Raw genomic sequence first — 26014 nt, 5'->3', positions numbered from 1 at the left:
CACAGATAAATCACAGAATTATCAACTCTGAGGCTAGGTCTGTCCCCCCACAGACTTCCCATATTACTTTTGCTACCATTTCTCCTACAAAGTAGTATATGCAATGCTTTGTCTTCACAAGGCTATAAACTAGATCCTCCTATCCACTCAGAAGCACAATACCTAATAATAGATCAAATCATAGGAAGAAACAGCCTCATAAGTATCCTATAAATTTGAGATCTGTAAAGTGATAGTATGAGTACCATTAAGCAATAGTAAATCTAAAATGTTCTTGTCTTTGCTAATAAATTTTTTTTTTTTTTTTTTTTTTTTTTTTTTGGTGGTACGCGGGCCTCTCACTGCTGTGGCCCCTCCCGCCGTGGAGCACAGGCTCCAGATGCGCAGGCCCAGGGCCATGGCTCACGGGCCCAGCCGCTCTGCGGCATGTGGGATCCTCCCGGACCGGGGCACAAACCCGTATCCCCTGCATCGGCAGGCGGACTCTCAACCACTGCGCCACCAGGGAAGCCCTGCTAATAAAATTTTAAGGACAATTTATTTTCTTGGGGGAAGTTAAAATGTAATCTTGTTCAGTCTTCTCCATTACTGATACTCTAATGTATTTCAAAAGTGATAATTAGCCATTTGAAGTGCGCTGTCCTTTTGCTCTATCAGTGGCTTGGTATACGTGATGGAGTAAAAAGAAAAACTATTGACTTCCTCTATGACACCTATTATTCACAACAGTAAAGAACAGTTTGGTTTCTCAACCTTACCGAATCAGAATAGTGAAACTGAAATCAATAAAAATAAACTTCAAGCCATTTTAAATACTCTGAAATGTTAATTGCTTTTTTCTAGCTTTATTTTTCTTGCCATCTTGAAAACTGACAATGATTCCTTTCCATAATTGTATTTTGATGATCTCAGAGTGCAATTCTGAAATGATTAAGGAATTATGAATATGATATTTTAGGAGAAAAGACAAGCTTTGTGCTTTTAAGGTTTAGAAACAAAAGGATGAGAAATATCCTCAACATCACAAAAACAATTGCTTTTTTTAATTCTCAGTAGGAATCCTACTTATCTTTCCCTGTGAGGCAGATGCGCTGTGGCACTGGAGCAAGTAGTACAAAGACATACAGTGAGTTGGCTGCCAACAACATCAGTCAACTGTTAGGGCAAAAACTATGGTGTGTTACTGTAGCATGCAACCAGATAAATTCTTAAAAGATAAAAACTCTAAAGCTGAATGCCAGAACACATTAGAATATATAATACTCGATAAAAATAATGGAAAAGAGAAAAGTCCTTGCAGCTCTCATTTAGAAATATTCACAAATTTCATCAATATCATCTTAGTTAATATCATGCTAATAATACTGTTGATGTTGATGAGGATGAAAGGCGATGATTAGAGGGCTTACTTGTGCCCTCTCTAAAACGTGTAGAATAGCAGTTAACTTTGAGAACAAGCCTAGGAGGCAGATGCTCTTGTTATCCCCATTTTACGTATGAAGGTTAGTTTTTCAGCAACTTACTTCTGCTCTCTCTGATGCACAACCTATGCTCTAGCAGATGCTATTTTTGTCCAGCCATCTCCCATCTGCACTCCCAGTTTTCCTAAACACCAAAGGCATTCTACCTCCACCCCTTCCTCAAGCACTTATGGTGTAATAGAAGGGTGTTTGGCCTGTGCATGCACCAGGCCACAGGGGCCACACCCTTGGGAGCAGACCTTAGCAAATGGCAAATGGGAATTGTTAAATAAATAGCCCATCTTCTTGGCTCCTCATTGGAACCTGCTGGGGGCATTTCACACCACATCCCAGAGGTCCCCAAGATAACCTGCTTCTTCTTAATCCTGTACTGGCCTCCTTCCTTCCCTGTCTCATCCTTGCCCTTACTGCTGCTTTCTGGGATTATTCCACAGAGGAGCACAAATCCCTGTCTCAGGCTCTGCTTCTGGAGTACCCAACCTACAACACGAGGTCTTTTCTTCTATTACAGACTGCTAATAAGATATTAAAGTAAATTGACTGAAGTCTGAGAATTTTTAAACTTGAATGTACTTTTTGGAAAAGCAATTTATTTTAGTTATTCTTATAATTTACACTCACAGATTTTTCTTTAATAGAGAACAAAGCTTTGTTCACTCTTTTCTAAATTTAATGAGGAATTGTTCTTCAATAAGTTTTTCAAAAGATAATGTGTTCTCAAAACTCTAGAAAATTTAGAAAAGCATAATTATATAATTTTGTAGTAATTGTCTCTAAGTACCTTTTGTTATAAAACTGTAATCTTTCAAAATCTGAAAGAACCCATTAGTCTACATTTGAAAGATGTTTGTGAATGACAAATTGGTCATTCTTTAACAATGAAGAAAATTTCACTTTAGACCATAATTGTAAAACATCTACACATATTCATAATGGACAACATCCATGCTTAACAGAAAGGTAAAACAAATAACTAGGGCATAATAAATGATGAACTATATGCTATAAAGATAGGGTGTTTCCTTTTCCCCAGAACCATCTTCTTTTTGTATTCTACGGTTGATAGGTGTTGGGCTGCAGGCCGAAGGCCTACAAGCCCTGTAGCTGCCCAGCCTTGAGACCGAAGAAAGACCCAGGAGTCAGCAAAAGAGACATCAGTGGTTTAGTGGATAGGGCATCTCACATGCCTGAAGCAAGGTCCTGGAGCAGCACCACACCATGTACAGTCTTTGCTAATGGGGTAGGAGGAAGAGGGAGGCTACCAGTTAAAGGGGGGATGCGATGTTAAGTTGACTCATCGGTTACCAGGGAAACTAGCAGAGGGGCACACCCCTCACTGGCCCTTTGATAAATGATCATAATGGAGCCCTTCTGATCTAAAGATTAGCACAATCACTAGCTGGGGCTGGGGGAGGGTGGACGGGTGGGTGGTGGGCAAGCAGGTAGGCAGTTACTCATTAAGCTCTATGATTAAGAAGGAAGGTCAGTCAGGTGAGTAGGGGTAGGGGAAGCAGAGACTGGTTGAGCAGGGGATGCACAGAGAGCAAGAGAACAGTCATCTTGAGTGGCCTGACCATATGATAGGCTTAGAGCTATGAGTTTACATTTTAAATGGCTGTAAAGATCTAAGAATCTTCTCTGTTCCTAAGAGAGGATATGTTTATGTTAGGAAGATGTGTTCTTTTTCTCTCTCAAGAGGGGCTGCTGTGCAGCAGTTCTTATAGAAACTCCAAATCGCATAATTTGGGGGTTTTTCTCCTACATTACAGACCCCTTGTGTTTGCAGCTGACATTTGCTCTCATTGCATCTCCCCAAAGGGAGAGAGTGGAGCATGGGGAACAAATCCTATAAATAATAACGTCTGATCTTTGATCTAGAAACCTTGTTTGCTTTTAGGAAAAAAATGTGAAATAAAATCGATATTTTATGGCAAGACAAGAAAAATTTAAACATTAAAAAATTTTCTCTGCCCTTTGGCCTCTCCTCTCCCCTCTACTATGCATTGTGCATCTGCATTATACATTGACCAGACCTCCCCATCGGCAGAAATAGGTGCTCAACCACAAAGAACAGCATTCTCTTAGTACCAAGACAACTCCTTAAAAAGATCTTGTGAGGGGCCATGATAATCCACTATCCATTAGATTGTATAGACTGTCAATGATACGTCACTTAACGTACAGCCCTAAGTTTCAAAAGCTTATATAACTGTGCTTTGACCTCTAATGGGCAGAATAGGTCTTGAAGCTTTTTGAGAGGCTGTTCCTGGGTTATAATCCTCAATTGGGCTCGAATAAAATTTTCCATTTCTTTCTTAGATCAACTAACCTTTCATCAATAAAATAAATATAGCTATTAAAAACATCAATAAAATGTTCTCAGGAGTGAATCTTTAAATTGGCCTACCAGGGGCCTTTTTACTTGTAGAAAAGTTTGTAATAAGTTTCTGATACACTCTCATAACTCAATTGACTGAAATTTTCAGTCAGTTCTAGCCACAATTCTTGGAGGACCCACAGAGCCTGCTTCATAGGAACATCAAAGTCAAGCAGACGTCAGCTTCTAAATCAAGGAACAACACAAGAACACTCTAGATTCCTTGTGTTTCCCTGACCTTCCTCTTTAAGAGCATCTGTGACCAACAAACTACTAGGCTTTTCAAAAGTGTGGCCATTCCAGCTCATGTTCAGAGCTCCTTGCTGTACAGTCTAAGGGCCATTTGAAAGGGCTCCTGTACTGTGGTTTTACGGCATCTTGCCATCTAACATTAGACCCGAGAGAAGTGAGATGGTGAGTGAGAAGTGAGACTGGAGAGAGAGTTAAGTATCTAGCAGACATCAGGGGCTCCAGGAAGGGGAGCCCAAAATGGTTTCATGGGTTTCTAGAGAATGGTTAGATACGAGAAATTCTGTGGTTTCTGAGTTGTATTTGAGCAGTTCCATGTGGCTAGATTCTTAGGACATTTACATCATTGGTTTTCAAACTTACATGCATCACTATCACCTAGAAATTTTCTTAAAACACGGATGGGCCACACACCTAGAGTTTAGGATTCAGTAGATCTGGGGTGGTGCCCAAAGATTCCAAAATTCCAAAGTGATTCTGATGCTGCTGGTCTAGTGACTCAACTTTGAGAATCACTGCTCTATATCTACATCTGCCCATTTTTTAAAGAGTATTTCTAAAAAATTAAGGATGACTGTGTACATCATAAGAACATCAAGTTAAATGAGTAAGTCTACTATAAAAATAACAAAAAATCTGATCACTAATTTCACAAGAACTTGAAAAAGAAAGGGATACTTTCTTGCAGAATATGAACTAAATAAATAGCTCTACTTTTAAAACAAACAATTGAGCAAGTTAACTTTCTTCCCAGGGGTAAAAGAGCTATTCCCTAAACAATGTTAAGGCAGAAATTTTCTTTTTGACAATGTGCCTTTACCTGCCTCCAGAGGGAAATCAAAATTGTACAGTCTCTCAAATTTAATAGAGCACAAATTTTGATTGGTTTAGAGATTAATATATGCACAAAAATTAAGAACAAGGAGTCGCAAATGTCCTGTCCCCACATAAATGGAAGAAAAAGGTGCTCAAAGGGAATGGTAGGTTTAGTTATTGGGTGTCTTGGTTGCTAAAATAAGGTGAAGAACAAAATAAATGCTAATAGCCCACCCTTAAAAAAACTTTTTATTTTCAGACTTTGAAGCAAGAGTTAAAGACAGTTAGTATTACTTGGTAAAGACATATTAGGTAATTATAAAAAAATTCTTCAAGTTGCCTCAAGTTAATTAAGTACTCAATATTCCTGATCACAGAAAATACTTGAATAACAAATTGTTTTGTTAAATTTGGCTAAAAAGACAACTGAACGTGTTCTCTTTGCCTAAATCAGAAAGATATATATAACATAACATTTAGTTCATGTCAATCAGATTGATTTTATAACAGAAAACTGGAAAATTTGCATACTTTTCTTACAGAACAGACGAGTGATCATTAATTACACTAAATTTAAGATTGCGTGGATAGAAGTATGCATGTAACCAAACTGAATTAAAATAAGTAGTAACTTTATTTTTAAAAACATGATTGCTTGAAACTTTAGACAGTGTTGCATGCTATTTCATTTGGATTCCTTGAGTAAAATTTTAGGATTCTGATAAGTTTTTCACGTCAACTGTAGTTCTATTACTTTGTGTACTTAAACTAAATTAAGATACAGAGCAAAGATACCTGATCACCACAGAGCAGCGTTTTTTTTTTTTTTTAATAGACTTTATATTTTAGAGCAGTATTAGGCTCACAGCAAAACTGAGTGGAAAGTAGAGAGTTCCACATACCCCTCCCCCTACACGAGCACAGCCTCCCCATCTACCATCATCCCCAACCAGAGTGGTACTTTGCACCAATGAGTCTACATTGACACATCATCATCACTCAAAATCCATAGTTTACATTGGGGCTCACTGAGTAGATTTTATTTATGTATTCTTTCAATATGTAAATATATTTGCAATGTAAATAGAATCAAATTACAGGGATAAAATTACTGCTGTAAAAAAGTATCATGCTTTGGGGCCTCCCTGGTGGCGCAGTGGTTGAGAGTCCGCCTGCCGATGCAGGGGATACGGGTTCGTGCCCCGGTCTGGGAGGATCCCATATGCCGCGGAGCGGCTGGGCCCGTGAGCCATGGCCGCTGAGCCTGCGCATCCGGAGCCTGTGCTCCGCAACGGGAGAGGCCACAACAGTGAGAGGCCCGCGTACGGAAAAAAAAAAAAAAAAAAAAAAAAAAAAAAGTATCATGCTTTATAAAATAAATTATATTCAATCTCTAAAATTTATTATCTATCATTATTTCATATACATCTGCCCATATTTAAAATATATACATATTGAGGTAATTTAAAATGATTTTTACAGATATCATATCAGTTATTGCCAGGGGCTAGGAGTGTAAAGAGAGAATTAGACATAAAGGATCATGAGGGAACTTTGTAAGGCGATGAGAAATGTTCTATATTTTGATTTTGATGGTAGTTATGACTGTATTTTTCTGCAAACTCATCAAACTGTAAGTTTTCCTCTATGTAAATTATACCCCAATAAGTTTAAGATGAAAAAATTGTAAATAAAATCATTTTTTAAAAGAAGTTTATGTATAACAGAGAACTGGTAGCTTAGAAAGAAAAATGGTCATTGAGTACTGAGACTGTTCTCAGTACAAGGTAATAAAAAATTTATTGCTTTCTGCATAGAAGAAAGGTTTTGCCTTGCCCAAACTGAATACATACTTTCAGAAGAGTCTGCTTTTACTGTGATGTTGTGTATTTTATGACCATGGTCATTTATTTACAAAAAATAAGCAAACAGAAAGAATAATAAGGGTCTGTTATGTTTACACAACCTAAAATCACTAAACTGTTTGTTGTTTTTCCTTTGTTATGGTTGCTATAAAGTGTTGTTACTTTGACTAATAACACAGACAAGGTTGTAGCTATTTCTCATCCTTGAGCATTTGTGTGTTTGTCTGAAAATTCTCTTTGATTTTGCTCTTCTCCAAGGTCAGCCCCTGAATTTGGACTAACACATCTGACAGGGTATTCTACATCCAAACCAACTCTGATGCTTCTTCAACAGCTGCTAGGTAGCACCAAAGGCTTGAAGTCACCTCACCTTGAAACCCTTCCTGTGGCACTTGAGCAAGGAGGGGCCGAATGATACAATTAGGCACAACTGGAATGCCCTGTATTTTCTTAATGCTCTCAATGCTTGCCCCAGTATGAGGAAACCATTTCCTTCTTCTTCATGAGAATAGGACCTTTGGTTAACTCTGTATTTCCCTTATAACCCTGAATAGATAGTATGTCAACTATGTTGTTAAGCAACACAAGGTAAAAGTGATGCCCTGGTTGGTAAATTTCATCTAGACTGGGAGAAGTAGAAACAGCTGTTAGGAAGCCATATCTTTGGGCTTCCTGAATGTAATGATTCTTGTAACTGGGCATGTCCCTGGAAACTATGAAGTAGTTACAAGAGATACTAGCTCCTGTGAGAAAGGAGGCTTTTACACCATAGAGGCTCCCACACCTGTTCAATGTGATCTTGTCTTTTTCCATCTGCACTGTGTTACCTGGTAGCTAAGGAAGATATCTCCCGGATGGCTGCAGGGGCTGCTGCATGGGCTGCAGCAAGGGATAGCTGAGGTTGTCTTGCTGCTGAACTGTGGTTCCCGCCCTATATCCTCCTGAAGAGGTGTCAAGTGTGGCTTCGGATTGTCTTGTGGATAGTCTTGTGGGTCTGATGTTTACTTGAATCTAGGGGGTCAAAATGGGCATGGAATATTCTTTTTGGGGATAGGGGAAAGTTTTCAAAACAAAAAGAAAAGCTCAGTCTACCCAAGGTCAGTTTTATATCAATAAAGTATTACTTTTTGATATGCAATTACAGGCCCCATTGGGGTCTGGGAGTGGAAGCATGTTCATACTTATGCACAAGGGATGATGCAATGGCTGTCAGTAAATTTACTTCTGGGAAGAATTTTATTTGTAGTTTTTTTTTTTTTTTTTTTTTTTTTTTTTTCCCTTTGCGGTACGCGGGCCTCTCACTGCTGTGGCCTCTCCCGCTGCGGAGCACAGGCTCCGGATGCGCAGGCCCAGCGGCCACGGCTCACGGGCCCAGCCGCTCCGCGGCACATGGGATCCCCCCAGACCGGGGCACGAACCTGCATCCCCTGCACCGGCAGGCGGACTCCCAACCACTGCGCCACCAGGGAGGCCCTATTTGTAGTTTTAAAACACTTTTTATCAATTGGAGATGCTTTTGGTGCATGCTATATAGTACTGATTGCAAGGTTTTGAAGACTTGCCAATGTCTTCATTGTCCCTAACATATTTTTCCCCTCAGGGTAATCATCACCTGATGACCCCATTGCCCGATGCTTATGTGATCACTTCCAATAGGAGATTCTACTCTTTCATTCTGGTATGATTGGTTTCTGTAATAAATTAACCAGAAGCATTCCATCTACCACCAATGCGTGGCCTCTTTTTTCCCCTCCTGCTTGCCTAAAGGTTCCCACTGTAAGCTAAAGATCAGACATTGTGTCTTTCATTAAAATTAGAAAGTAAGTCTCAGAAGTTGGTGGAGAAGATTGTTGAGGCTGCTAAGAATAAACCCATTGCTGAGGTTTCCAAATGTAAGCTGAGATTGCCACCAAGAGTAAATACCTGACCAACTGAGCCAGTGGACTTGAAAGTCAGGATTTCCAGGACTATTTTGGTCCAAAGACAGATGACTTTGTGAAAGTAGACTGTGAACCCAAAGATCAGCAGATAAAGAAATAGCACCTTGTAAAAGCAGAGACATATCTAATTGTAGTTATTTGCTTTAGAATATTGTTGCTATTATTTTTAATGGTTTATTTTATGATAAGCACTAATAAAGCCCCATAGACCTTTTCACTTTCTCTCTAACCCCAAACTTAGAAGACTAATTTAGTGCTAATTAGAATGAAGGCTCTCTCTTAAAATAATCTTAATTAATGGGCCATACATAACCTTATATAGGTTTGACTATATTAAACAGTTTACCAGTTAGGAATGGGTTTACATTTTTGGTACAACTGTGCCAATTGACCTTTCAAAATTTATGGAAAGGGTAATTTTGTATACTTTATATGATCTAAGTTCAGAGAATGTGTAACTAAATTCCTGAGAATATTTCTCCCTATAGGCACAATGCACTGAAACCCATGAACACATAAAATTTCCTTTATCCTTACACCAAGAAGAAGCATATCCTTTAAGAAATCTAAATATGGAAAACTATGAAAGCAAGCTAATAACCTCAAGTGAATTTAAGGATGATGTCTCTAATAAATGGAACTCAGAGATGCACTTTTAAAATGAGTTAAGCTTAAAATCATCCTTTATTAACAGAGGCTGAATTAAATTATATTTATTTTAAATCAAATTCATCTATAAATAATCAAATCATATTTTAAAAAAACCCCACCATTGCCAGAGTCGATGCAGATTCTGAAGAAAATATGATACATATTGATTGGCCTTGTCTATCAACTCCTGAGAACAGTGTCAGGTATTATACACAGTGCCTTTCCTGGGCCTTTTTACTTTTCATGGCAATGTATTTTTTTTGTAAAGGTTAAATAAAAATTGGTCCCTCTTCCAACCTAAATATAATTAAGCAAAGCAAATTTGTAACCATAATAGCAGAAGAGATAGCATGTTTAAAAGTGAACCTAGGGGCATCCCTGGTGGTGCAGTGGTTGAGAGTCCGCCTGCCAATGCAGGGGAAACGGGTTCGTGCCCCGGTCTGGGAAGATCCCACATGCCACGGAGCGGCTGGGCCCGTGAGCCATGACTGCTGAGCCTGCGCGTCCGGAGCCTGTGCTCCGCAACGGGAGAGGCCACAACAGTGAGAGGCCCACATACCGCAAAAAAAAAAAAAAAAAAGTGAACCTAACTTTGTTATGTGTGATATGACTGCATTTCATATGTGGAAACATCATCTTCAGAGTTTCTTCAGAAAATTTGTATAGTACTTGCTCTATGTCTTAAGGAGTTCCAGATTTACACTTGGTAAAGGATGGCACCTCTTTGGAGAAGAGCCACCAGACCCTTTGCCTCTGCCTCAAAATAAATGAAGTGTTAAGACTAGTATAAAAATCTTTCTATGAAAAATGTGTAGTCTTGGAGTCATTTACAAAATCTCAAGATAGAAGTTCATTCTCAAGACTTAGTAATTGTATGGCTGTAGTTATATTAACAGGAAGCAAGGAAATCTTTGGGTGTCAATGAGTGATTTTTTTTTCATCTATGAAAATAGGACAGGAAAAACACAACAGAACGTATACTTTCTGTAGAAGCATATAAGTATGTATGAGGTATGGTAGATATACATTATATAATATATATAATGTACATATATATACATTATATATAATGTATATATACATTACAAGTCCTAACCCCTGGTACCTGTGAATGTAACCTTATTTAGAAATGGTCTTTTTGCAGATAAAATTAATTTAAGAATCTTGAGATGAGATCACACTGGACTTAAGGCAGGCCCTAAATCCAATGACTGCTGTCCTTATGAGAGAAAGAAGAAGGAGATTTGAGGCTTGGAGACACAGAGGGGGAAGATGGAAGCAAAGACTGGAGTGATGCTGCTGCAAGCCAAGGAATTCCTGGAGTCACCAGAAGCTGGAAGAGGCGAGGAAGAATTCTTCCCAAAAGCTTTTGGAAGGAGTGTTGCCTACCACAACTTGACTTTTCTGACTCTTGGACTCCAGAACTGAGATAATAAATTTCTGTTGTTTTAAGCCTCCAGGTTTGTGGTGATATGTTAAGGCAACCCTAGGAAATTAATACTTCCTCCACGATACAAATTTCAAGGCATTAAGTTGTAGGGAATTGCTGTCACCAGACATACCTACACGGATTGCTCTTTTTTTTCTAACAGTACAAATAATCTTGTCAAGACATGACTTTCAAAACGTGACAGATGATAATATAGTCCTGAAAAGCCCAACCCAATTAAAATAAAAATGGCAGTTTAAAAGAGAGCTACATATGACAGTTGTCAAAGGGCTGCCAGATAAAACAAGGAACTCAGTTAAATTGGAACTTCAGATAAACAACAAATAATTTTTTAGTATAGGAGTACTCCAAATAGCACATGAGAGGTATGTATGTATTTATATTATTTATTTTTTATTGAATAAATTTGACATGTAACATTGTGTAAGTTTAAGGTGTACAGCATGTTACTTTGATGTACTTATATACTGTAATATGTTTGCCAATGTAGTGATATTTACCACATTACATAATTATAGTATAATATTATTATCTATATTCATTATACTGTGGATTAGATTCATGAGATGTATTTATATGAAAAGATAATGGGTTATCTGAAATTCAAATTTAACTAGGCATTGTGCATTTTTTATTTGCAATTGCAAATAAAAATTGCAAATTATTTACAATTGCAGCAGAGAGACTGCACAGCTCACTCAAAGTCACACAGCTAATATAATGTTGAGATTGGCTTTGAAATTATGTGGTCAGACTCCCTAGAAAGTCATGTATTTTCTAGTCCATCAGGCTGCTTAAAGCAGGTATAATAAAACTTTGATAAAGGCAGTAGCATTCCAAAAAGCTACCTGGTTGTTCTGTAAAACAGGCTATAAAAGTGGAAGAATGACGGCCAGTTTTGCCTGTTGAGCCCACCTCAGTGCCTATTACATATAAAGATTCTGAAGATGCAAAGTTCAAACAATCTTCTGGCGACGGTGGGGATGGTGGAAATGAGTTTTCCCTTCCATTATTTTGTGCAAGGGTGAGATGGGACATGGAAGGCATAGGCATTTTGGTTTTGCTGGGGAGTAGCTGAGGGTATCAATGTAATAAATGACAAGAGAGTGTAATTTCTGCTAATTCTAATAGTTACACAAATATTTTTGCTTACATGCACCTTTTTCCAAAGTCCACATGGCTCCTAGTCATCAGCAGCCTTAAAATCTCAATAGGTTTTTGAACCCCCCTCACCCAAGTGATCTCAGATGCTACTGGACATTCTCCAAACCATCCCTCCCATTTTCCTTTCCTTCTCCAGTTCCACACCATAATCCCCATTCAGGCCCTCAAAATTATATATCTATATATCTATATCTATATCTGTAGATATATAAAATTCACAAATCTGAAGGGAACCAATGCTATCTATCCAATCATATGCTTAACACCATCTGTTATTTACAGGTGGGTCTATGATAAATTTTAATCAATCCCAAACTTAACTCAGGTTATGATAAATATTAATCAATATCAAACTTAACTCAGGTTGTTTCCTCTGTTTATATATCTCCCCTCATATCTACCAACTAAAAACTTCATAAATGCCAGGCAAGTGAGAAGCTGGATTAGAGTTTGCATTTTAAACACTTTGGGATATTCTTCACTTCTACAAAGTAATATTTTCTCTCCCATTTTTCTTAAGAACACGACCCTCTCATTTTATCTTTAAAAAATTCCTATTTTGGGCAGAGGCATCTGGAGAGAATAAATTGCTACTACAAGAAAGACAGTGGTGCATACACAATGCCATCCAGACTCACAATTGTGGAGGCACGGAATGGTGGAAAAAGACTGTGCATGCACTGCCTAGAGGGCAGATGCTACTTAGCTCAGGTAACTGGCATCATATGTTGCCAGAGTTTGCCTGATGTTTTCTCATGATGACATTGACTTTATGCATTGTTGACAAGAATGTCACACAGGATGTCCCTTTCTCAGCACATCATATCAGCAGGGTCATTACATCTGTCTGTTTCGTTGCTGCTGATGTTAACTTGCACTTGGTTAAAAGGATGTCTTCCAAGTTTCTCTCCTGTAAAGTTACTTTTTTTCCCCTTTGTAATTTATATGTATCTTGTGGGGAAATACTTTGAAATGATGCAAATATCCTGTTTCTCATCATAATTTTGCACATACAGTTTTAGCCTCAATTGATGATTTTTCCCTGTAATAATTATTATGGTGGTGTTTGTTAAAAGGAGATTTCTATTTTCCTGTCTACATTTGTTCATTAGAATTCTACCATAAGGAAAAGCTTTACCTTACCTCACACCTATTTATTTATTTAATTATGTGTTTACCAGTATGAAGTCATAGATATTTATATTATTCTATGGGCTATAATCCATTATTACCACTATTTATTTTGTTGCTGAAATTGTCCCAGTTTTGATCATTAGGAGCTCCTTTAAGTTGGCTCCTATTTCATTTTGACATTCTGACATCAATTTTTCAGTACTTCCTTATTTTCTGGCACTGCAAAATGTTCCAGGCTCATCTTGTACTGTCCCTGCCCCAGATCTGCAATCAACCATTTCTCCAGGAGCCCTGCTTACTTTTATTGGAGGAATTGTATTTAGAAACCAAGATCTGAGCCAAAAATATGTGGATTTCTACTTTGTCATTACACCTTTGTGATGACTTCTAGGCCCTCTCAGCAGAGAGATCACACACACATCTCTATCCATCTTAATTGCTATCTATCTGTGTATATATTAGAAACCATCAGTTCATACCGATACCTTTCTAACACCACAAGGTGCATTCTAGCTTTCCCCCATTCCATGTCTTTGGTCTCTTTCTCCAGCAGTAAGAAATCTGACTCTTCTTATCTACAATATACTTACTTAGTTGCTCATTCCTAGCATATGCAGTAAGTAGTTTCAGAATTGAAAATCATTCTCTGAAGTACATTATTTATATATCGTTCTTTTTGTCTTGAGTTTTATAGTGTATAACCCAAATACGGTTTTACTTAATCACTTAGTTGTTTTATTCCCATTCCCCTGAGGTGTGGTTACAGATATCAACAGGATTCAGGAACCTATCTATCTATCTATCCATGCATCCATTCACTCATTCATTTCTTTCTGTAATATTGTCATGGTTAAAGAGTTAGAACTATACAAGAAAGTTTACTTGTATAGTGACAAGTATATTGTTGACATTCTTGTCAACAATGCATATAGGACTTCCTCCTTACCCCTTTTACCCCATTCCTATCCCACATTCTGGACACCTGTTCTTACCTATATTGTGTTATGTTATCGATCTCATTCATTTCTGGATTTTACTTCTGATATTTCTTTTTGGAGAAATGAACAGATAATGCATAATCCCTTATACTCCCTTCTTTCTTACCTAAAACATTTCATAATGTTGATACCCTTTGCACTTTGCTTTTTCAATTAATAATATATCCTGTAACACTTTCCATATCAATTCCTAAAGATTTTTCTTATTTATTTTACAGTTGCATATTATTTCATCACGTGAGTGTACCATGGCTTATTTAACCACCTCTTCTGTTTATGGGCATTTTATAATTACAAAAAATTCTGCAATAAATAATTGTGTGCATATGTATTTAATATTATTGGGAGGACGTATCTAGGACTAAAATTTTGATCTCCTGATGCCCGGTTCAATTCTGTTTTAGACCAAATGTTGTAATGTAATGTAATTAAGATAGCTCTGAAGACTAAAAAATGTTTTATAAATACAGTGAAATAATACTATGTTAATAGCATTATTTTTGTCCTCCAAGCTAATTGTAACTTCTTTTGAGACCAGCAGTTCAAGTCCATAAACATTTGTCCTCAGCTACTAAACCCGATGGTTAATTTTGAAAACTCCCCCTGTGTTTAAATCCTAACATTTCTAATCATACCTTCATTCATTAAGAATATTCTGATATTTACTAGTTTGTACTTAAACATTAAATCTATTATTTGTATCATCTCTAATCTTACAAACCCCACTGTTATGTTACTCATTTTCTCTAGTTTATTTTTGTAGAGACAGGAGATAAAAATTACAAATTATGGTCTTATTTGGTTCCTTTCACTGCCTAAGTATGGATGTCAAAAAAAGTGGGAGGAGAAAAACAAGATCCTGTGATGCCAGGAGCATTCTGCAGGTCATCTGACAATGAGCTCAGGGGCTCTCCTCCTTCTTAGTGGGAGGAATTACACTTAAATTCAGCTTCCTTTAGGAATGTAGGCCCTCAGATCTTCACATCCCGAAGCGGTGTTGTTTCAAAACGTCCGAAAGATGCTATACGGTCTAGTTAGGGTCTATCTTTTGCCCTGCCCCTAACCAGCGTTCAAGGAATAATTAACGTACCCCAGGTAAGTTCATCAGGAGATTGCCTTGTGATATGGAATCCAGGAACTAAAGAGTATTTGCCTTGTCTTTTCCTTCATCATGGACTACAGAGACCTGTTTAATCCACCATGAGATTATTGCCAGGTCCAACCAAGCCTCAGAAAATCACTTGTTGGGAATCTCCAAATTTTTGGTGAGATGTTAGTCCAAGATTCTGCAGTTTCAGGGGATTCAATGGAGCAAATCTATGCAGCAAAAAGAATTTCAGGTCTGTGAAAAGGTGAATTCTGATATGGCTTCAAAAATGTGCTTCATCTACTTAACTGATTATGTCACTAATTATATATAATGTAGAGTCTAATTTGTCAGCAGTTTGGTAGGGATCTTGCTGTCTGGGTTGGGACAATTCAGAGTTTTCAAACTTGCATCATAACCTCTTCCTCTACGGTCACAGGACTCAGATGATATTTCAAGCCACATCATTGAATCGAAACTTCTAAAACTGATATTATAGTTGACTTTTTTTTTTTAACTTAAGCAACCACAAGGAAAACAAAGTTTGTCAAAAACACAGAGAATAAGCTTCCAGGTGACATTTTTCTTATGTTCTTACCTCCTCGATCTCGGGCAGCTAAACTCTGACCCCTTCTTAATGTAATGTCCAATTGGTACATTCCGGGATCAGCCAAGGGGACATCTGTATTACTGGTTCCAGCAGTATTTATTTTCTGAAAACCAAGAAAAATATACAAAATATTAAATTTATTATCTCTATTTTATTTCCTCCAGTGGGGGACCATGTGTAGCTAAATGCAAACTCCAAGAATTAGTCAATATAATAAATCATCTTATGAATTCACACAGCATCATAATCACCCAGTTCTCTGAAGGTTTTGAAATTCATGAAATTCTTTAGACTCAAAGACACAGTAGTTATAGGAACTCATGTTTTAACTCAGATTAGAATAACACATAAAATATGAAAAACATTTCCCATGGAAAGTCCCACATAATTCAACTAAGAAAGACTAACAAAGAAATAGTGTCTGAAGTAAAAACACAATCAGTGATGAATGGAGAATAAAGGTATGGGTAACTGAGTTGAAAAGTAAAATGATTTATTCAGGTGACTTTGTTGATTCATTTATCCATGCAAAGGGGCTCATACTGATGGATTACACATGTCTATTTTAGCCCCAACATAAAATATGATGCAATTACACAGAAATAAATTCAACCAGCATTTTGATAGTACTTGCAAGAAATAAATTCTCAGTAGGGCTAAATTCCTAATGATGCTTTCTATGGACTAAAAGTGCATAAGCTATTTCTAGAACTAAAAATCTTTGCAAGCCTACCTCTATAGAATATCTTTAGTGACAATATACTAGGCATTGAGTTATAAATGCACTAGCAAGAGGAATAACTATTATTAAAACAACATAAGAGAAACATAGAGTAAAAATTTTACAGGTCATATTTTATACTTTCTGCTACACTGAATACAGCAGGAAAACTTACTTTTCTTCACATGTTTGAGGTGATTTTAAATCCTTATAGTTTTTTTTCCAATTCAAAAAGAAATATACTTTTGTTTTGGAATAATATGCATGGATAAGGTAAAACAGTAGATACCATTCCAGCTCTTTAATTCTATAGTTTACAGGAAATACAGCTAAAAGGAGTTTTTTTTTAATGTTTTAAGATGAAGAGATTTCCTATGGGAGCAATTATCATTTAAAATAAGAAGCAGCACAACTTTGACTGATAACCTAAACTTAACATTTCTCCTCTGGTAGCAATAAAAAATAATTCACTTTTTTTCATGATATCCCTGTGTCTATGAATGATAGCACCATTCTCCCAGCCACTCAGGCTAGAAATCTACAAGCATTTCCCTCTTCCCACATCCAAATAGTTGCCAAATCCCATCCACTTCATTTCCACATTACATCTCCTGGTTGTCTTTTTCTTTTAATTCCTTTTTTTCTTTCATTTAATTTCTTTAACCAAGAATTTGGGTCAGGCCTTCAAACAACAGAAGAGTAAAAGGTAAAATGATTTTCTTTCACTTTCCTCAAACAGCCAACTGCCCCACCTCCTTGGGATTACCAATTTTGACAATTTAGGGTATATCCTTCTACATTTTGAACGTCTTATACAAATACACATACATACAGGTTAATTTTTCTGTGGTTGAGTTTCCAGTTTTCGTTTGAGCAAAGTATTACATTTTGCTTATTATTTCACAATTTATTTAACTTAAGAAAAATATCATGGGCACTTTTCTAATCAATACACATAGATCTTTCTTTTTTTTGAGGTACATGATTTTCCACAGTGTTGGGACTGCCATAATTTCTTCAATTATTTTCCTAATGATGAACATATGAGTTGGTTTCAGTATTTGCCACTGCAAAAGAACTTGTGCTTTTATTTCTCTTACAGGATGAATTTTTCCAAAAAGTTTTAAGTAGTTCACACTCCTATTGAAAGTGCACAAGTGTCTATTTCCCATATCCTAGTCAGCACAGGATGTTACTAATTTTCAAGTTTCATGGGCAAAAACATTATCTTTCTTCAAAACACATTTCCAGCACTATGGTAAGGTGTCTTGAAACTAGCATAAATGGTAAGAGAGTGATAGCTCTTCACTGGACCACACAGATGATTCCCACTTGGAAAGAGGAAGCCAACTGATGTCTTCTGAATGCTTTTTCAAAGAACAGTTTGTATTTGGGTTTAACTAATAAGCAAGATTTAAATTAAAATCCAGCAAACATTTGTTAAGCTCCTAGTATATTCTAAGCCTTTCTTGAGGCTCTACTATATATATATATTATATATATATATAATATATATATATAAAATATATATATATATATACACATTGTTTCAAAATAAACAAATCCACTAACAAATATTAAATGTAGATTTATTACTTTCTAAAAAATGGAATAAAATCTATAGGAAAGTAGAAATTTTCTGCTGACCTTGCATCCTCTTCTAGTGTTTTGACAGGTACCTTAAAGGCAGAAAAGTTTGAATGCTCAGATATCTTTATTTTTTTGTAGCTTTCACTGCTCTATTCAATGCTTCTTGAAGTTTAGAGCGAATAATTTACAGAGCATCTGGTTTAACATTTTAAAATGTATACTACGTGAGCAAACTAAGGAATTTCCAAAGGTAATTTTAATTATACCAGATTTTCCAGTTTTGCTGTTTGAGAATTCAACACCTAGTTAAGAGATGACTTCACTGGACTTACATTTATTGGCTTTTTAAAGCCTGAATAATATTCCATTCTGTGTATGTGTGTGTGTGTGTGTGTGTGTATTTATAGATCACATTTTCTTTATCCATTCCTCTATGACAGGCATTTAGGTTATTTCCATATCTTGGCTATTGTGAATAATGCTGTAATAAATGTGGGAGTGCAGATATCTCTCCAAGAAACTGATTTCATTTCTTTTGGACGTACAGCACCTTCCCCATCTTGTTCTCTATGTATTCCTATCCAGTCTTCAAGGATCATTTCATTAGCACTTTATATATTTCCTGTCCATTATCACATTATATCTCAAAATGTCATATTTGCCAGTTTAGATTGTAAACTTTTAACAACAGGGAACAGGGTGTTTAAGCATCCAACTGGGCACAAAATGTGATGGAGACTATGAGGATAGAAAATGTCTCTACAGACATGTGTGTCTACCTGAGTAGACACACACATGGGTATCTATAACATAGTTGACTACTCCATGGGCACTTTTTTCTCTCTCCTCTCCTGTGCCCGTGTATGGCATCTAATCTGTTTTGGCACCTTCTATCAAAAAAACCTTGTCAATACAGTGCTTTAGGCTGACATTAACAATTGAGCAAAATTGCACTTAAAATGAAACGCTGTTCACTCAAGAGCTATCCTTAAAGACAGACTGTGATATAATGGAGTTATTAAGTCATTCATGAAAGAAGACCAATTATTGTGGGAAAAGAATCAGAGGTGGCTTCACAGAGATGACAATAGAGCAGTCTGAAAACAGGAGTAGGACTTTGACAAGTAAAGATTTGGAAGAAGGGAGGATGAGAAAAGCAACACAAGCCCAACGGTGAGTAGTCACAAGAGGGTGTGTCATTGGATTGTGTGAGAAATAAGGTGGAAAGGAAGACTGATATTCAGTCATGCCAGCCTGAGAAGAGTTTCAACCTGTGGGCAACAGGAAACCATCACAGGCTCTTGAAGAGAGAAGCAGTATAGCCAGGACTCATTTAACAAACATTTATCGCCTACCTTTCATGTTTCCTGTTCTGGACTAAGTGATTAGATTTCAGAAAGGAGGAAACTCGGCCTTTTATCTCTGTAGGATGGATGAGAGTAGAGAAATCCTGTGGATACAGGAATTATTTAGAAGGTTTTTACCATAGTCCAGTTTAAGTCACAAGGGCCTGATCTGGTCAGCGGAAATGGAAATAAAAGATGAATTTGAGACATTGAGGAGAGTCAATCAACTGAATTGTCAACTGACAAGATGTAGGGGATATGGGAAAGGGATGGATGAGTCACACAGAAGTTTGAGCTGAGCTCCTGGGAGATTGGTAATGTCAGCAGCAGAGAGCAGAAAAGAAAGGAGAAGCAAGTTCCAGGCCACCCCTGTGTCAACGTCCAAGGATACCCCAACTCTAGCAAAAAAGAAAGTCAAGAACTTAAACAGATCTAGAGATACATCTCCCCTCAGGTTCAGTGAAATGGTTCCAAGAAGAAAATTGGATTATGGAGGGATACTAGAAATATAATTTTTATGGGTATAAAGTATCTTTTTCAAATGTTTATTAAGTTCTCAAATGTAAGGATGTATTAGGAAAGATGTGTCTGAAGTACCAGGCACTCACACAGCTCTAAAACAAACTTTGTTATTTAAAATATTTTTATGTTTTCTCAGATTTAACATTTATTTAGTGAGTATTATAGTAAATTCAAATACTCTTCCCCTCGCTAAACTGCCATGTCCCACATTTAGATGGGTGCTGCTATTTTTTTAACCACTTTATTGGGGTATGATTGATATGTAAAAACCTGTATGTACATAATTTATACAACTCCATGAGTTTGGGAATAAGTATACACCTGTGAAACCATCACCACCATCAAGGCCACAAATGTATCCAACCCCTTCCAAAGTTTCTTCCCACGCCCTTTATATTATTATCATTTGCGTGTGCGTGTGTGCGCGCACGCACGTGCATGTGGTGAGAATACTTAACATGAGATCTACCCTCTTAGAAAATTTTAAGTATGAATGCAGTATTGTTAGCTATAGGCACTATGCTATATAGTGGATCTCAGAACTTATTCATCCTGTGTAACTGAAATTTTGTACACTTTGACCATTACCTCCCCATTTTCTCCTCTCCTCACAGGCCCTGGAAACCACCATTCTACTCCCTGATTCTATGAGTTTTACTATTTTAGATTCTATATGTAAGTGAAATCATACAGCATTTGTCTTTCGGTGACTGGCTTATTTCACTTGGCATAATGGTATCCAGGTTCATTCATGCTGTTGCAAATGGCATATTTTCCTTCTCTCTTAAGGTTGAATAATATTCCACTGCATGTATATACCAAATTTTCTTTATCCATTTATCCGCCAATGGACATTTAGGTTGCTTTCATATCTTGGATATTGTGAATAATACTGCAATAAACATGGGAGTGCAGGTATCTCTTTGAGATCCTGATTTAAATTCCTTTGTATAAGTACCTAGGAGTGGGATTGTCGAATCACATAGAACCATAAAAAACCCTGAATAGCCAAATCAATCTTAAGAAAAACAGAGCTGGAGGCCATCACACTTTCTGATTTCAAACTATACTACAAAGCTATAGTGATTGAAGCAGTATGATACTGGCATAAAAACAGACAAATAGATCAATGGAACAGAATAAAAAGCCCAGAAATAAACCCACAGATATACAGTCAACGAATCTTTTATAAGGGCATCAAGAATATAAAGTAAGGAAAGGACAGCATCTTTAATAAATGGTATTGGTAAATATGTATATCCACATACAGAAGAATGAAATTAAACCCTGTTTTACATCATATACAAAAATCAACTCAAAATGGATTAAGGATTTAAATGCAAAACATGAAGTTGTAAATCTTCCAGAAGAAAACATAGGAAAAACGCTCCTTGACAGTGGTCTTGGTAATAAATTTTTGGATATGACGCCAAAAGCACAGGCAATTAAAGCAGGAATAGACAAGTGGGACTACATCAAATTAAAAAGACTCTGCCTAACAAAGGAAACAATCAACAAAATGAAAAGACAACCTATGGAATGAGAGAAAATATTTGTAAACCATGTACCTGGTAAGGGGTTAATATGTAAAATATAAGGAACTCATACAATTCAATAGCAAAAAAACAAACTGATTAAAAAATGGGCAAAGGACCTTAATAGACATTTCTCCAAAGAAGAAATATGAATGGCCAATAGGAGCATGAAAAGGTGTTCAACATCACTAATCATCAGGGAACTGAAAACCAAAACCGTGCCTGTTAGAATGGCTACTATGAAAAAAATAAAAAATAACAAATGCTGGTGAGGACAGAGAGATGAGGGAATCCCTGTATACTTTTGGTGGGAATGTAAAATAAAGAAGCTCAAAATTTTAAATTCGGAGTTCTAGGCACAGTTAGAGGTTTAGGGAGGTTTTTTATGACAATGCTCAATTAAGTTTGGGGACTGCTGAAGCTAAAAAGCAGATGCAATATTTGAAACTGAAAATTATAACATAAGTGAAATTTGCAGCCTTAACAGATCACTTGTAGGAGAGTCAGAACAAGACTGTGGAAGAGAGGGACCATGAGAATGTGAAAGGAAGCATTCAGAAGGATTATAATGACTGGAGCACCCACATCTTCTACTCCAATAAGCCACCATTTTTACAGAAACCCTGCTTCTAATGTTCCTGGCTTGCTTGAACTAGAACAGTTACCATGCATGTGATGTCAAATTTCCTCATACCAAACGCTTCTTTCCCCCATTTTATATAGCCTAGTGGTCCTCAACCTTGAGGTCTTTGGCTAGGCACCCAGGAACTTTGGGGGTGGGACCCAGGTATTAGTTTTTTTTCTAACAAATCCTCAGATGATTTCAATATGCACACTAGCCTGACCCACTGTGCCAATTATAAAAGCACATCTTTGAGAAAGTTTATACACAATGAATTCTCAGACTTTAAAAATTTATATCATGAAACACCTGGGGAACATCTATGGGAATCTATATGATGGTCCCTGTGACTTTGAGTTTTGCTGCTTAGGAGGCTTTTTTACCTAAGTGAAGAAAGTTTCCACCAGAAGATATAACAGTGCTGATGAATTCAAGGTTGGCCTGGCCTCTTTAAGATTTTCATTACAGGAAAAAAGGGGTTCCTGGGTTACCTGGGGTGGTTGACCCTTATTATCAGTAGGAAGTAGCTATTGTAGCAGTGTACAGAAAAGGAGAACTAAGTACATTCGAGGAGGTTTTCTTGGGTGTTTCTAGTATTGCCGTGCCCAGCGGATGGTAGACTGGTTAAGTTGTTTCACATGCTCAGGCCACGCTCAGTGCAGCTCTAAGTCTATCAACAAAATCCACTTCATGAAAGTGGAAAACTTCATGAAACCTTTGACATTTTTAACTTTTAAAATTTAACAACCTCGTTAGGGATATCAAGAGGTATCCTTAAAGATTTCTACTTAGTTATTACCACTTTCTACTGTGGAAAAAGGGACTTCAAAATGGAGTTGGTATTGCTAAGAGAGCTATTTAAAATGGAGTCTTGAGACCATCAAGGAAGCAGCGTTGTGCACGTCCTCACTGGGTAGAACCATAAACTTTTGAACTGGGCCAAACCACAAATATTCTAAGGACACTGCAAGAAAACCTGCAACTTGTCACAGTACCAGACTTCCACCTTTCTCTAGTGATAGCCTTTATCAACCAAATATGTATACATAAGAATAGCTTCAGTTTGCCAGCAACCAATCATAATTCTTTTGAAACAACTTTTATAACCTTTGCAATTTCTGCAAACCTAAAGTTTGCCTTTATAAAACCTTGCCTTTTCTCTCCTCCTTGGAACACATGTTTGACTCCTACTCGAATCTGTGTCTCCCAAATTACAATTCTAAGACCCCAAATAAAGCCTTTATTTCTTTGCAGCTCTGCTGTGATGAATTTTGTTCAACGCGACTTAGTCATCTCTCTTAGTTTCTATGACATTAGAGATATTTGCACAGTGAAACTGCCATCAAGTGGAAATAAAAGGTTTTTAAAACTCAATTTTCAAAAAATAGAACTCAAAAGTCACTGGGATATTCAAAGTTCAATGAAGCTCAAGGATTCACTTGTCAAGGGAACATTATAATTAGTTAGAGGTCAACTGAGTAAATGACTTCAAAAACTGAAACCAGGGCTTCCCTGGTGGCGCGGTGGTTGAGAGTCCACCTGCCGGTGCAGGAGACATGGGTTCATGCCCCCGTCCGGGAGGATCCCACATGCTGTGAAGCGGCTGGGCCCGTGAGCCATGGCCGCTGAGCCTGCTTATCCGGAACCTGTGCTCCGCAAGGGGAGAGGCCACAACAGTGAGAGGCCCGCGTACAGCAAAAAAAAAAAAAAAAAAAAAAAAAACTGAAACCATACAAAATGAGGAAAATCTATGGTGACCAATGAGCATCCCCCACTAAATATGCTGGTCATAGTGCCTGTCTAATCCACAGCCCCATCTGAAAGGACAGCTTATACTTGAGTCTATTTAAATTTAACTTCCTTGCCCCTTGTTCACAGCTGATTATTCCAGAGCTGGGTACCTGAACTAGAGGCAGATGATGAATAGGCTGGTCAGCGATAAGTTGTTAGTCAGCAAAACTGTTATTAGGCAAAGGTTGTTTGGACCAAGTTCAGAGAGAAGAAGTTGAAAGTGCCTGCTAAAGCCAAAGGGTAATAACAGACAGACTGGAGAGGCCATAATGGCCCACAGATAACCCCAAATCAGAAAATAGCTGCTATAATTATAATTAAGTATGGGGTGTGTATGTGTGTGTATATATATATATATAGTAGAGGGTAGAGTAGAACTTTGTAGTAGGACATACAGACAGATCAACTGACCAAAGCAGAGTATGATAAACAGCTGGGCAGGAGAGTAAAGATCCGTGAACTCCCACTGCTGAAGGCCTGGAGCAGCTGGGAACAGAGGGCAGGCTGCGCTGGGCTCTGTGCTCTTGGAACTCCATCTGACCCCCCATCACCTTCTCACCTCCTTTGGTGAAAGACAGTTGAAGTGAGTCCTTGGCTCTGACAACAGAATAGAGTGACAAAAAAGAGCAACAAGAATGAGCAAAAGAAACACAGGAACAAGAAAGCAGCCAGGTGACACCGGATGTCCATGAACTGCCAGAGAACAGTGCTACTGGAGAAAGTGAGCTGCAGAGAAAGGATACAGACAGACAAAAATTGTTCCATGCCTTCAACTTCTTTCTCCCCAGTAATGTGCAGTGATCATGGATGTTCACACACAGATGCCCCTGCAGTGCAGGGGACCCAGACAGAGGTCCAACTGCAGGCCATCGCTCCTCAGTTACTAAGTGAGGAAAACTTTGTGTTTTTATGAATATTTTCAACAAGAACTGGGGAAAAGGCTTAGGTTAAGGTAACCATATAATTTATCATTCCAACTGGGATACTTTAGAGACTGAAAGGGAGTGCTATTGACAATTATACGGTGTAAAGAGGCATAAACAAAACTGTCCCAGGTAAACTGCTATACGTGGTTATATGTTAGTGTTATACATGTACTTAATATGTTAGCATTCAGGCAGCCAGAAAGATAAACTAAGCAGAAAAGGCTGATCCTCTGGTCATATCAAAGCTTTACTATAGTTTGTTTTTGAACTGAATTGCAACCCTGGGTTTAATTCTGGGACTTTGATTTTGCAATAGCCCAAACCAAACAAAATGGATCTATAAATTCTCAGGGCCTACTAAATGGCAATGTTTAACTGCTGCTAAAAAAGTATGAAATTCAGTACTCCCCAAATATCTTTTCTGGGATTCCCACAACACTGATTACTCACCCTGGGCTTGTCTGCTAAATTGCTTCTCTGCAGCATCACTTCATTATCACTGAGAGCCTTCCCACCTACACATACAGTATATAAAATAACCTGAGCCAAAGGAAAGCAAATAAAACATTCTCTTTCCCCAACCCTTTTGTACATGGACCACGCCCTTTTGTAATTAGACGCTATAACCAAGTCTTGTGTTAAAAGAAGCAAATTCTGATGATGAAAGGGCAGGCTGGATATCAACTATTTAATTTCAGCCAAAAATACTTATCCCCTCTGCACCTTTCTCTTCTCATTTTTAAAATGCGATAAAATACCTTACAAAGGACTGTTTTGATTATGAGATGAAATATGTAAAAATGCTTTGTAAATGTAAGAAATTATTTAAATGTAAGTAGTTATTTGGGGACAGGTGATGAGAAGAGCTGTTATAAAATAGAGGAAAGATTACAGGAGTCAAAACACAAAGACCTGTATACAAGACCTAGTTATATTATTAAGTTGCTCTGAGTTCTATGAGCCTAATTTTCTTCTTCTTAAAAAAAAAAAAAGACACTTGTGAAAATTAAAAGAAATCATGTAATTTAAAGTGCTTTGTAAAGAGTCCAGTGATTTACAAATGCAAAGTAGCTTCTTCCTGATTTTTCAAATAATAATATATATTATGTATGTATTACTACTGCTAGTGTTTATTAATG

The 26014-nt window shown here is 37.3% G+C and overlaps 1 protein-coding gene across 18 annotated transcripts in view; it reads right to left on the bottom strand.

The window, feature by feature from the left end:
- Positions 1-26014, bottom strand: part of MCTP1 (multiple C2 and transmembrane domain containing 1) — a gene marked incomplete at its 3' end in the record, with an annotated part of 541466 nt that overhangs the window by 292682 nt on the left and 222770 nt on the right. For all 18 annotated transcript variants that reach the window (XM_082620971.1, XM_082620972.1, XM_082620968.1 and 15 more), the window contains exon 2: positions 15811-15925. In XM_082620971.1, coding sequence (XP_082477097.1) covers positions 15811-15925 — 115 coding nt within the window. The remainder of the gene's footprint in view (positions 1-15810; positions 15926-26014) is intronic.

The sequence above is a fragment of the Mesoplodon mirus genome (genome assembly GCF_964341445.2).
Source record: "Mesoplodon mirus genome assembly, chromosome: 5".
Lineage (NCBI taxonomy): Eukaryota > Metazoa > Chordata > Mammalia > Artiodactyla > Ziphiidae > Mesoplodon > Mesoplodon mirus.
This window is presented reverse-complemented; position numbering and strand designations above follow the sequence as displayed.